Source organism: Parus major, chromosome 4 (assembly GCF_001522545.3).
Source record: "Parus major isolate Abel chromosome 4, Parus_major1.1, whole genome shotgun sequence".
NCBI classification, from domain to species: Eukaryota; Metazoa; Chordata; class Aves; order Passeriformes; family Paridae; genus Parus; species Parus major.
In genome coordinates, this window is record NC_031771.1 from 22,845,970 (window position 1) to 22,858,914 (window position 12,945).

The 12,945-nt window shown below is 38.4% G+C and overlaps 1 protein-coding gene across 1 annotated transcript in view; it reads right to left on the reverse strand.

Annotated features, from left to right (window-relative positions):
- The window catches only part of COL25A1 (collagen type XXV alpha 1 chain), a 292,563-nt gene that overhangs the window by 136,157 nt on the left and 143,461 nt on the right, over positions 1-12,945 (reverse strand). Inside the window, exons 3-4 of the mRNA XM_033513972.1 lie at positions 7,121-7,165; positions 5,096-5,103 (exon numbers count right to left, since the gene is read on the reverse strand). Coding sequence (XP_033369863.1) covers positions 5,096-5,103; positions 7,121-7,165 — 53 coding nt within the window. The remainder of the gene's footprint in view (positions 1-5,095; positions 5,104-7,120; positions 7,166-12,945) is intronic.

A 12,945-nucleotide genomic window follows, 5' to 3' on the forward strand; every position in this document is an offset into this window, starting at 1 on the left:
GGCTGGGTAATTTTGGGACAGAGGGTTTGGTGTGAGTTTTCTTTAGGGGGTGGGGGGTGTGTGTGTACCTTTTTCTAAGTTCTAGCATTAGTTCTAAATGGCATTGTCAATAAAAAAATGCCTGGGAAAACTTCCTGTCATCTCATTCTCCAGTGTTTGTGCACTCTTTTCCCTCTTTTGGGTAGATTTGATATTCTATTTCAATTTTAAATTCAAGGTGAAAGAGTCCCAACTCTGAATTTGGTCACTGTCTTTTATACAAAGCTTGTTATGAGAAAAAACAGGAGTTGTACCAGTGTACACCTCCTTAGTATTCCTGGTGCCTTAAATAATAACCAGTTAATTGTGGTTTTATAAACCCTTAGTAACTGTGTTACTCATTAGCAGTAAACCCCACTTATTTTATCAATTTTTGATGCTGTATCTTCCTGGGAACTTAGATTTCTCAATGTAATTCCTTTCCTAAATATGAAAGGAATCACATATATAATGTTATATTATTATACATACATTATATACATATACATACAATATAATGTTATATAGCTATATAACAAACTATAATTGTTCTTAAAGCATCTTTAAAAACCAGAATGAACACAGGCAAAGAAAACTTAAGCCGTGGAGAAAACAGCCACTTGCTTTTGCGAGAGAGCTATACCAGGTTCAGGTTTTGTGTGTTATTTATATATGTGGCAGATATACCTCACTATCCTCATAGAATACCCCATAAAGTCCAATGCAGATTTAAGCAGAAAGGCATCTACAGGAGTTAAATAAGTTAAATAAGACTCTGGAAAAATCACTTAGAACACTAATGGCCTTCTCATAGACCTCTACTGTAAAAGTACTTGTAAAGCACATGGCACTTGCAGTTACATATTTCCCATTCAAAGCAGGAGGGTATAAGTGAAAACACTAAAACATTCAGCCACGTGACATCTTTCAGGAAGCAAAGCCAGATTTTATTCCAAATCATCTTCAAGCTGAAGGAGCAGCACTCAATCAAGCACTAAGCACTACTGACAGCTCACATCACACATGAGGAGAAATGCATTCAGACTAAGTCTGCCCATAACAACACCATTACTCCCAGCAATTTCAATACCATGGCCCTGAAGTACCCTCCACTGTTTTCAGATCCCAGAACAAATCTCTTCAAGAAAACAAACTTGTACTCACCTACACAGATTAATCACTCTAAGAGAAATTGGAATGTGCACTCAGCAACCTGATAATGGTTTTAGCACACCCTAACAGGTTTCTTGATACTGATGATCAGTTCCTCACCAGCTGACTTCCAACTGCTTGTAACTATAAAGATGGACACTGGACAATGATCCATTGGTGACACCACTCTGCAGTTGTAGAACCTGCCCAGGTAAAAGCACTGGAACAGGCTGTATCAAATGAAGTGTTGCCAGCAGGTCAAGGGAGGTGATTCTCCCTCTCTGCTCTCCTCTCTTGTGAGACCCCACCTGGAGTACTGTGTCCACCTCGGGCCCAACGTGTAAGGAAACACATGGACCTGTGGGAGCAGGTCCAGGGGACCACAGAGATGATGACAGGGATGGAGCAGCTCTTCTATGCAGACAGGAAGACTGAGGAATTGGGGTTGTTGAGCAAAGGCTCCAGGACGACTTTATTGTAGCCTTTCAATACTGAAAGGGGCCCTGAAAAAAGGTGTGGAGAAATATACTTCTTTTTACCAAGGCCTCTAGTGACAGGACAAGGGGTAATGACTTCTAACTAAAAGAAAGTTTATACTCGATATAAGAAAGAAAGAAAGATTTTTTTAGTTATGAGAGTGGTGAAACACTGGAACAGATTGTCCAGAGAAGCTATACATGACTGATCTCTAGAAGTGTTCTCAATCCCTGAAAGTGTTCAAGGCCAAGCTGGATGGGGCTTTGAGCAACCTGGTCTAGTGGAAGGTGTCCCTGCCCATGGCAAAGGGATTTGAACTAAATGATTCAATCATTTTCTTTCTCACCCAAACCATTTTTGAGAGCTTGTGATTCTATACATTTCTCCTCTAATTGCAGGTGCTCAAGGTATACAATTTATATTTTACCAATGAAAACATTTTTAAAACTCACTGAAAAATTAAATATCTTTTGTCTGAAAAACACAGGCAGATCAGTCTGGGAGGGCCCTTTAAGCTACACTATCAAGTGCTATAAATAAGATCATTACTGTACTTCAACAGTCACTATGCTGTGCACAGGTATTATGACATTAAGTCACATGGTTTCCAATACCCATGTGACAGCAGGCATATACTTCTTTCAGTGAATGGGACACCACAAACAGTTTGCCTGACTACTAGAAGAAACATTATTAATAGATTTTAGAAAGATGCATTATTTCATATATTTTTTTTTCAGGCAATAAATACTAAAGATATAAATGAAACTGACAGAAAGATGAATTGTATCCATTATCAAAAATTACTCTCTGATGGTCACTGCAGCCAATTGCTAGAACCTCTGTCATAAGACCTTACTTTGCTCAAAATACAATGAACAATGCAGTCAAGTGAAACAGGAGAGATTTAAAAGAAAGGACTCAAAACTTCTATATGGCAACGCTACAGCTTTCTAATATGGAAAATTGAGATGCAGTATCTTAGTAAGTTTTTTAAATAATTGGTTATGAATTTGGTATTCAAGAATGAAGAAACTCAACACAAAATATGTACAACATCAAATAATCAGTGCATCTCATTTATACATTGTAAATAGTCTGGTTCTTTTCAGAAACTTGTCACAGGCTTTTTATTCTGCTTTTTTTTTTAATGAAAAACCTACATTTTCTAGGCATCTGAAACACAAAACAAAACGTCCTTTTGACAGTAATAAAGAGAAAACAAAAGATACCAACAGGATTTTAGAGCAATCACAAGTTGCTATCATAAATGTATGATGAGTTACCGGATAGCCATTTCGCCCTGGTAGACCCTGGTTGAATGAGATGAAATGGTACGACACATTAACAACACAGTCATGACATATGACATAACAAACATGTAGAGTACATTACCAGGAAATTATAATTTGTGTATTGCTCGATTTTTTTGCATGTGATGGCATTTCAATCCAAGAAATATGAGCTAGGTACTACACAGTAAAGAAATGAGGCTTTGGCAATGGAAATCATGTGTTTTAACTTATATAAACCCTCTGATTAACAAGCTACTGGCTACTTCTGATGTCTAGTGAAATTCTGTTTTTTTAGGAAGAGAATTATCCACGTAAACCGATGGGCAACATGTAGTTATTAAAAAAAAAGAAAAAAAAAGTAAGGTTTAGTGCTTAGGCAGTAAAGTATTAGATTCCATAGGTGGCAAAGAAGAAATTTGAGATTGCTGTAAAAGATCATAAAATAATTCAAAATCCCCAGCCTCTGACTGTTATTACGTGTGCCACTCCGTAGTCATGTACAAGGAAAATAAACAGAGCACTGTGGCAGCTTTTGAAATTACTACACCTAATTCCATCCAGTTTCATGTGAGATATACAAATATTTTATATTTTAAATGAAAACTATTACCACAGTCTCCCAGGTGAAAACAATACTTAAGTTCACAACAGTTGTCCCTAGCCAGTGTCTGTGTAAATACAGAATTGAATTAGGAAGAGAAACTACCCTTTTTTATGCCTTGTAACAGCCTAAACCATTGCTGCCTGTCAGCAAGATGAAGTCTTGTAGGTTTCAGGTATGAAACTTGGAATTTAAAGTTAGATACTTCCTAAAATTATTCAGTTTTGGAACCTATTTCAGGTTTGTGCTAATATTGTCAAGATTACGACTTGTTTTTTGGGGAGTTGATTGTTTGTTTGTTTGATTGTTTGAGTTTTTTATTGTACCTATAATGAAACAGTGGGGACCTGAAGTCAGAGACATTCTTAATGAGGCATGGAGTGAACTCATGCCACATTGCCTTGGTACAGGAAAATATAATGATTTATGTTTGCTCTTTGTGTTTCATAGGAGGACTACAAAAGAAATTGGGGGGAACAGTGCTTCTTTCAAATAAACAACAGCTTTATGCATTAACCCTGGCTTTTCACTGATGATTTGTTAAATTAATTTGTCACTTTGAATTGCAGAGCACATGGTCAAAGTCTTACAAGGATAAGTAATATCACAACTCAATATATGCAGTTTACAGTAAAATCCTTAGGTCACATCAGGAATTCAACATGTTAATGAAATATTCTTAAACATGAATGTAGCATAGAATAGACAGGTGATAGGGCCTTGAAATATTTAATCTATCAAAGACAAAAACACAGTCTTCAAACTGTAAAATAAATACTGTTTTAAGAGTTCACACTCCTAGACCTTTTGATGCACATGGATGGCATGAAAGATACAAAGGTTTGAGACATATGTGCTTAGTCCTGCCCTTCAAATCAGACTTTTGACCTACTCTGGGAATGTACAAAAAAGCAAACCAAAGATATACCAAAAAAAAAGCCCAAGCAAAAAACAAAACAACCTAAAAACCTCAGAAGAGAGAAAATGTTGTCTCACAAAAAGAATTAGCACAGCATTCAGTCGACTTACTAAATTGAACAGTACTATTTAATAATATTTTTACACAAGCACTGACCTGCTTTCGTAGTAACTACAGTGAAATGAGCTGGACAGGCTGTATGCCTCCAAAAAACAGGGAGCTGGTACCCCATGACTTTGTGATAAATGCAGAGGAAGCTACTCCCCAGCAAAAGTGCCAGTTCTGGGCTTAAGATAGGATACTCACACGTTTTTATACTTCAGTACAAATATCAGTATACTTCATTAAAATGTCTGTTATGAAGTCACAGGCAAAATGAACATAACATACTTACATGGAGTTGTGAATCCAAATGGCAATCTGGAGCGCTGAACATAAAGCTTTATTGGTTTAGAGACTTTTTTCTTAAAGAACTTTCTGATTAAATTATTCAGCTCCAAGACACTGTGTGCGTATAAATATCAAAATTCCCTCTTGAGTATACATGATCATTTTATCATGCTGGTAACTTAACAGGATCTAACAGAATTCTCCCTGATTCTGGAAGAACCAACAATGTGTCACTGTACTTACAGGAGGTCCTGTGGGGTGGGGGAGAGGGGAAGAAAGGGTAAAAAAAAAGAGAAAAAAGAACACGTAAGCTTATGAAATCACTGAAGAAAGACACACACATGCAGTCAAGCACAAGGCCTTGGGATTGTCAGTGAGCAGCACTGGTAATACAGGGCACACATTTTCCCACTTAAGTAATCTTGAGCTTTGGTAGTGCTCTGAAACTTGTAAATATGACTACTGCCTAAATGCATGCACTTACCTTAACAAATCTTCAATTACAGTCATGCAATCTTACGAAAATTGCTTCTCCATTCATTTCCATGCAATTTCATGCCAGTCCAAAAGTACCAGCCACGGACTACAATTCATTTTGTCAGGCTCCACATAAAGCATACGTAACCACATCACCAGTTTCAGCTAAGCACACAGTGGGGATTTGATCAGAGCTTGGCCGTGGAATTGCACAAAGTACCCTTGGCATTTAACCTGGGCATCTTGTCCAGGGAGGTTTCAGTGGCCACCTGACAGCGCTGAACTTTCATTTCATTGCCTTCCTCTCTCAAGGCACATATATAAAATGCTCCCCATTAAAATGTCACACTTCATGAAGTGATATTTGCACATTTTTTCAATTATTTAGACCTCAAAGACATTTGTGTAGCAGTTCTTGGAAACATTATCAAAGGGCAACAAATCAAATGTACTATTTCAGTCTTATTAAGTTGAGCAGCTGCAGTTCCCAAATCAATGGCATTTCATTAAGCTTTTATGCCTCTCTCTAATTTCTGAATAAAGTGAAGTGCAAAAGGAGTATAAAACAGCAGCAGCTGTACTTTGAGATTGCTTTTAATATTGACAGCCTTTTGGTTTCAACAATGCAACTTTTATTGTCCAGCAACTAAGGTAATTTCTTTATCCTGGCAAACATTCTTACACAGCATTTTAAGGTGCAGGTCTGTTTTTAAATGAGAGATCCATTTCCTTTATTAATAGTTTACCATGTGTTTATTTGAGATGTAAAATGAATCAATGAGCATCCCACAAAGTGATTTCCAGGATCATTTGTAACTCAATCTTCAACCACAGAATCTCCTTCTGTATTATAGCCTCTTTCTTTGAAGTAAATACCAAGACAGCACTGAGTGGAAACACGAAGGTGATTTGTATCAACTTTTGGCAAGGCTTGGTTCTAGCTTTGTGATTCAGGAAGATATGGAAATAGTTTTTAAAAGCCAGGTAAATTATCATTTACACAGATAAGAAAGGCTACAGGACATTTACAGAGATCAAGTTGATTGGAAGACTTTCCGAGCTGGCAGGTTAGACAAGACAGCCAAGGAGAATAGAAATGCTCCTTTTCTACTGCACTGCCTCCAGAAAGTTCACCTTGACGAAAAACTCAATCCCGCAAGGTAATTGATTCAATTCCTGTGAATGTCAACAGCAAGAAGTGCTCAGCATCTCACAACTTTGCCTCAAATGGAATTTCAAGCTACACACCACCAGCAGGTTTCTATCAACAGCAACCTCCCTGGTACAGGGTAACGAACCAACAAATGCTTTTCATATTTCTGTTAGAACTTAACTGCTCGTTTTTATCAAACAACTTCCCTCACACAGAGCTGTCCACTTATCACATTATGTCCCTGATTATCAACATTCTTGACATAAGGAATTTTACTTCTTTATTTCCTTATAAAACTGTTCTCCTCAAACCAAAGGGGATGATTTAACACTGAACACAGTATTCCAACTACTGCCTTACATGTAGTTGTTCTAACTTGTGCACGTGTGAGAACACCCCTAAAGGCACCGTGTCGAGCACCATGAAGCGTGCCTACAAATTAAGGATGCCCAAGACTAGAGAAGCATCTGGAAGGCCACCAGATACATGCCAAGGGTCACAACATTTTACCACAGAAGTTTCAGATTTCTTTGTCAGAGCACACATGCAGAACAACGAAAAATCAGGGCATGCTGGGTATGCATCCTCACAAAAACAGACATCAAGTGACAACAGATCTTATGAAATTGAAAACTTACCAGTCTCTCCTCTTCTTCCCCGCTTACCTCTTTTCCCTGGAGGACCTAAAAAGAAGATGGTGGATTTTGAAATTGCACATAAAATAGAATTTGTTTGGATGTAAGGGCATTAGACTGATGTATTATGTGAAGCTCAGAGATTTTAGCTGAGCAGGGGTAAAAGATAGCCTGAATAATATTTAGGAAGATTGTGATAAAGTTGACAGCTATGGTACCCACTAGAGGCTCCCTGAAAAAAGGCTGGGAGAAACTTTAAAGGTCATCAAGTTTATCTTTTTCAAGGAAAAAGTTAACCACATATAAATTTTTATTGCACCTTCCACAGGCTTTTTTCTCCCCCCAGTATTTCACTGTTCAGACAAGTGGAACATTTTTCTTTATGTCCAATTCGCTGCACTGAAGCCCATCAATTCTCGTGCTTTCCACCATGAACCCCATGGAAGAAATTGTTCCTTTTCTTCTCTTAAAAATATCTTTGTATTCCTCAGAATTGCTTCACCATCCCTTCAATCATCCTAAACCAAATATATTGTGGGACATTAAGTTTTCTTCAATTATTTCTGTATTAAGCCAAAAGATCAGTATTTATTCATAAAAGATTACTATTTATTTGTGAGAGTAAATCCTCTGGAATTTGCTTTCAACCTCTATCTGAAAACATGAAAGAGATGAAGAAATCATCACCTGGCTTGCCATCCCCCAAACATTTAACAACAATGTACATGTTTCCAGATCCAGTGTATGGTGCTTTGCACCCAGTTTATATTTGTTTATTTGTCAGCCAACACAATGGCTCCATCACTGTATGCTTTTTGCTTAGAAATCTTTGCTCCTCATTGCCCTTTCTCCACAAATGTTTACATAATACAACTACAACCAGCATCTGCTGTCACCTCTGAAAAAAATAAAAATAAAAAGGAAAAATAATTTTTGTCTCTCATTTCTGCTTCCAATATCCTTTTCCAGAAACTGCAGATCTCGGATGTCAGACTGCAAACACTTCCCCCCGCTCTTCTTGGTGACCTTGACATGCTGCTCCTGAAAATGCCAGGAAAGCACACTTGCACTTCTCCATGTCCAGCTTGGAGGAGAAGCAGCAGCTGTGGGGGTGACACAAGTTCTGAAAGTTGGCTGCTCTGAAAAGAGAACCACAGGTGGGACTCTCAAAGCTGCTGAAGAGAGGCGAGCGCACGGGTGGAATTTCCAGAAGCAGCGACGCGTGCAGGAGCACAAGTACCTCTGCTGCGGCTGTACCTCACCGTTTGTAATAGATATGAGATGCACAGGTGGTTTTGTGCAAAGGGCCTGCTACTTCAAGCTAAAAATCATCTGAAGCATCATGCCATCGCTTTTAAATAGCTTTGCATTAGATATTTGCAGCAATCTGGCTTAAAAGACTAAGATGCTGAAAAGCAGCATTAGTGAAACAATTTCAAGATATATATGAAACAGCATTAGTTCTCCAGGTGAACTGATTTAAAGAGAAAGGAAGAAGGGAAAAGAAAGAAGGGAGAAGAAAAGAGAAAGGAGAAGGGAGGAGAAAAAAGAGGAGAAAGGAGAAAGAAATTAGATAAGCAGCTCTTGTCTTGAATGTAGAGAGGTTTACTCCTATCAGAGTGTTATAAATTTGACTAAAATCCTTCTTGCCTCTTCTAATAATTACAGTAATGGTATGATGCAACACAAGTTTAAGACAACATTATTATATAAAGCAAGAGTGGCATGGGATATTCAGAAGCAATAGGACGAATACTTTGTAATGAAAAATAGCAAAAGTGTTATTTAAGTATGGGAGAATCTTGCAACTTCCTCCTGCAAGGGGTGTCTATAGAAACTTCTTACACAGGAAACAGCATGTTACAGACACAGCAAGTTTCCATAAGCACCTCCTTTCTTCTCACCTCACAAGGAATACCAAAACCTCCTAGAGTCCCCCCTGCATGCACACAGCCCTGCAGAGGCCTCTGGGGAGATTTCCTGGGCTGTACCCAAGTTCACAATACAGATGCAGAGCAATTTGGGCTCAACATGAACATGGATATGCACAAGAAACTGAGAATGTTCTTCTCCACGTAATGACATGGCATTGTGCATACAGCAATAATATTCTCCTAAGCAGGGTAGTGATATTTTATTTATTAAACTTTAACTGTGCTATAGGTGTGCACATACAAAAATAAGTCTACTACCAGGTTTGCTTTTGAGAAAGGAACAGCACTTTCAAACTAAAACTTTTGGCTATACACCAGCAAAACACACTGAAGTCACTAAGAGAAAATCCTGAAGGTCACTTCAAGCTATGAATTTTAGGAAGGAATGCAATCTGTCCAGAAAACCAGAGTTCCACAGAGCGCTATGTTGCTAATTTAGCTGTATACGAGGACAGCAAAAAACTGGCTCCAGTTCAGCTCTTTCCTTTGACATCAAGTGCCAATCCTTTCTAAGACGTTATTCTAAGATGATCAGATTTAAATGTGTGAATCATCAGAAAAATTACTGTGATTATTATGTTTCCAAAGTAACCACACCGCTGAGGTTAGGAAAATTACCCTGGACCTAGACCATTATTAATGAAACCATACCACTGCCCCTGACCATCAGACCAGCAGTATTTAAGGGCCACTGAGTGACACGTATCTCTTCTCTCTCTCATTAAAACTTTTTTGATTTGTGCACTTCTAAAGTCTGTCAAGGTGGTGGCATTTGCAAAACCTCTAATTAATTGTGAGATGAGAGATGAATCTTGCGAAGTTCCACTAGATTTTGGTGACTATTTGGGGAAAGAGTTTCTGTGTATTTATCTGTTTAGTTACCAATTTTTACCAATTGAAAAATAATTTTTACCAATACAAACTAAATAATTTTAAACAGTTTTCCACAGATGGTTTCAATTCACAGAAAACTAACTCTGAAATTTATGGTCATTGCTAGGTGACCTACTGCTTCAGAAAGTACACAAGCTTTCATATTTTCCTGAACAGACTGCTTTCTCTAAATCTCAACTGCTAACATATCATCTGTAGCTGCAAGAGTTTCAAGCTATCAAAATCTTGGGCATTTTTCTATAAATATTAATTCTCCATCTGTCCATAATTGTATAGCTTTGCACTAAGTGGAGGATTTGGTGGGAACTCATCACAGCAGAAGTGAATAAAGCTGTATTACGGACAATGTCAGCTTACATCAAGTCCACAGATTTTAACAGCTTGCACAAAACACTCAACATGACACAACTACTCTGAACTTTCCTGCCTCCGGTAAAAAAAAATCTCTTCAAGAGTATCAGAAATGTCTATGCTGAACTGAATTTATTCCAGAGTATTTTAAGGATATTTTATTACAAAATATATTTTTGTATTAAAAATATAAATATTAGGATGAAAAATAGGAATCTGAATCTCAGTGGAGTGAATTGGGTTAATAAACATTAATCATACCAATAAGCAAAAGCTTGTTTATAGCAGCCAACCTTGGCAAATCATTGTTTCTCCAGGATCACTACATTTACCTACCTGAAGGGGGTAAGAACAAAATGCCAGATCACCTGGCTTTCATTTTTAACTTAATTTAGTTTCAAAATGTTTGAAATTATTTTATTCTTCCAAAACCATTTATGAATCTAATTCTTATCAACAGAAAATTTGGAAATAATTTTCTTCCATTCAATTACAAAAAAAATAATGCCAGTACTATTCCATATTTCTGAAGATAAATTTGGAATTGAAAGACACTAAAAGCTAATTTAAATTAGAAGTCAATTATTTATTTAAATTTATCTTCTCAAGCACAAAATGCCAGCCACTCAAGAAGTAGTTCTTACCTACCATAAGAGTCTGTCAAACGAACTAAAAACCACCACGAATAAAAAAAAACCCTCCCACCCTGCACAAAATGGACAAAACCACCTATACTCTTTAAATTTATTCATATATTTACAGCAAACAAATTCTGCATTTCAGAAACAGCAGACAGGGGGAAAACAGGCAAAAACCCCACCACATTTGGTGGGTGAGACATAGAGTTCCTCTATCAGGACCTGCCAGGAACATCAAATGCTTGGCCACTTGGTCACCAGCTGACCTAAAAAGTCAAGTTTGTCCTAAATTTGGAGAGAATTACAGTGGCTTTATTAAGTCAAAAGAAACATCTTTGGTTATAACAAACTCCAAAATCTATTCATTGTTGTTCCAAGAGCCACACCAAGCCATGCACCAAACTAAGAGTAACACAGGAGTTTGGAATCCAGTTCTCTCTTTTACCAATGCCCAGCACATCACTCGTATGTTGTGTCATGCATAGACTCATTAAAGGTAATGTGTATTCCACGTGCACATGAGAAGAAGAATATTTTCCTGGCTATTTCAAAGGACACCCCATTTCACATGAGTTCACAGCAACACAGGATTTTTGCCTGTCAAGTCAGAAAAATGAATTAACACAGCTACATTCTCGGAAGAAATCCTGAGCAACTTTGCTGAAGGTAGCAGAATTACTTCAGTATCATCAGGCATAAAACTGTCAGCCTTGCTGAAATCATCTGGATTAAAATATCCAGAAATCAGCTGAACCATACCAACCAAATCATCCTTTCTGATTCAACTCTGACACTGGTAAAATAATTGCTATTGGTTTCATTTCAAGCTCCATCACTCCAAGCTGTAAATGGATCCAATTCTTTCCACTTCCAGAAATCAAAACCCAGCTGTCATCATTTTATCCCACTTCACATTTCTCCCTGTCAAACTGATTCAGGAAGGAGTAGGGCACTGAAGAGAGCCAAGTCCTCACTGCTCACAGGGGGAGCAGAGCCTCCCCAGAGCTGTGGCAGCACCAGCTGAGCGCAGGCCAGCACTGCAGGTAGGGAGCGGAGCAGAGCGGCAGCTGCTCAGCCTGACACCTCCTTCTCACCACCACAAAATGAGCATGCCATGAGCAGTGTGGTGGCTCCAGGAATGCTGTCCAAGTGCCCCATCCTGCCAGCCTGGGATGGTCACCACCACCTGCAAGCAACACTGAAGCATCCCAGTGGGCTGAGCACACACCAGTGCGTCTGTCTGGGCAACACGAGATCCAATAGACACATCCGTGGTCCCTTCTCACAGCATTGCCATCAATGCGAAGATTTCTGTCTCCAAAGCTGAGCATGTTCATATAAACTCTGCATGGATCTATTCCAGGCTACTTCATCAGCCTTTTCTGCTTTCCCCTATTTTCTCAGCTTTTTTAACTCATGTAAAACTTGGACTCTCCTTTGCTCATACTCTGCAAAACCACTCCACCTGATGTGTCAGTCTTCTCTGTACCTCAGCCTCTCTGTGACAGGCTGCCTGAACTTCCTACCTCATAAAATTATCTATCTCATTTTGAGTCTTGGCTGGATAAATAACATCCATTGTTTCACACACAGTACATCACCTATTTGGCTCACCGTGAAGTATCATTGCATTGCAGGGCTTGGATGCATGTCAGAAGCTATTATGCAACTGGGCTGAGGAAATATCAAAAATTAGTCTGTCTGATCCCCACAGCAAAGCAACCTGACTGCCCTAAGTCAGATTTGTACCATTTCTGTACATGCAAAGTACCATCTGACTGGAGACATCTAGCATAACATAATTTCACTAGTACCAGATGCCACTGAGGAAGAATCCCATTATCATCACCTGCAAAGCAGCCAGACCTGCCGACAATCACACACACATACATACATACATACATATATATTTTCACAGAATCATAGAAAGGTTGGGCTTGAAAGGAACCTTAAAGATCATCTGGTTTAAAGATCAACCCCCCTGCCATAGGCAGGATTGCCACCCATGAAA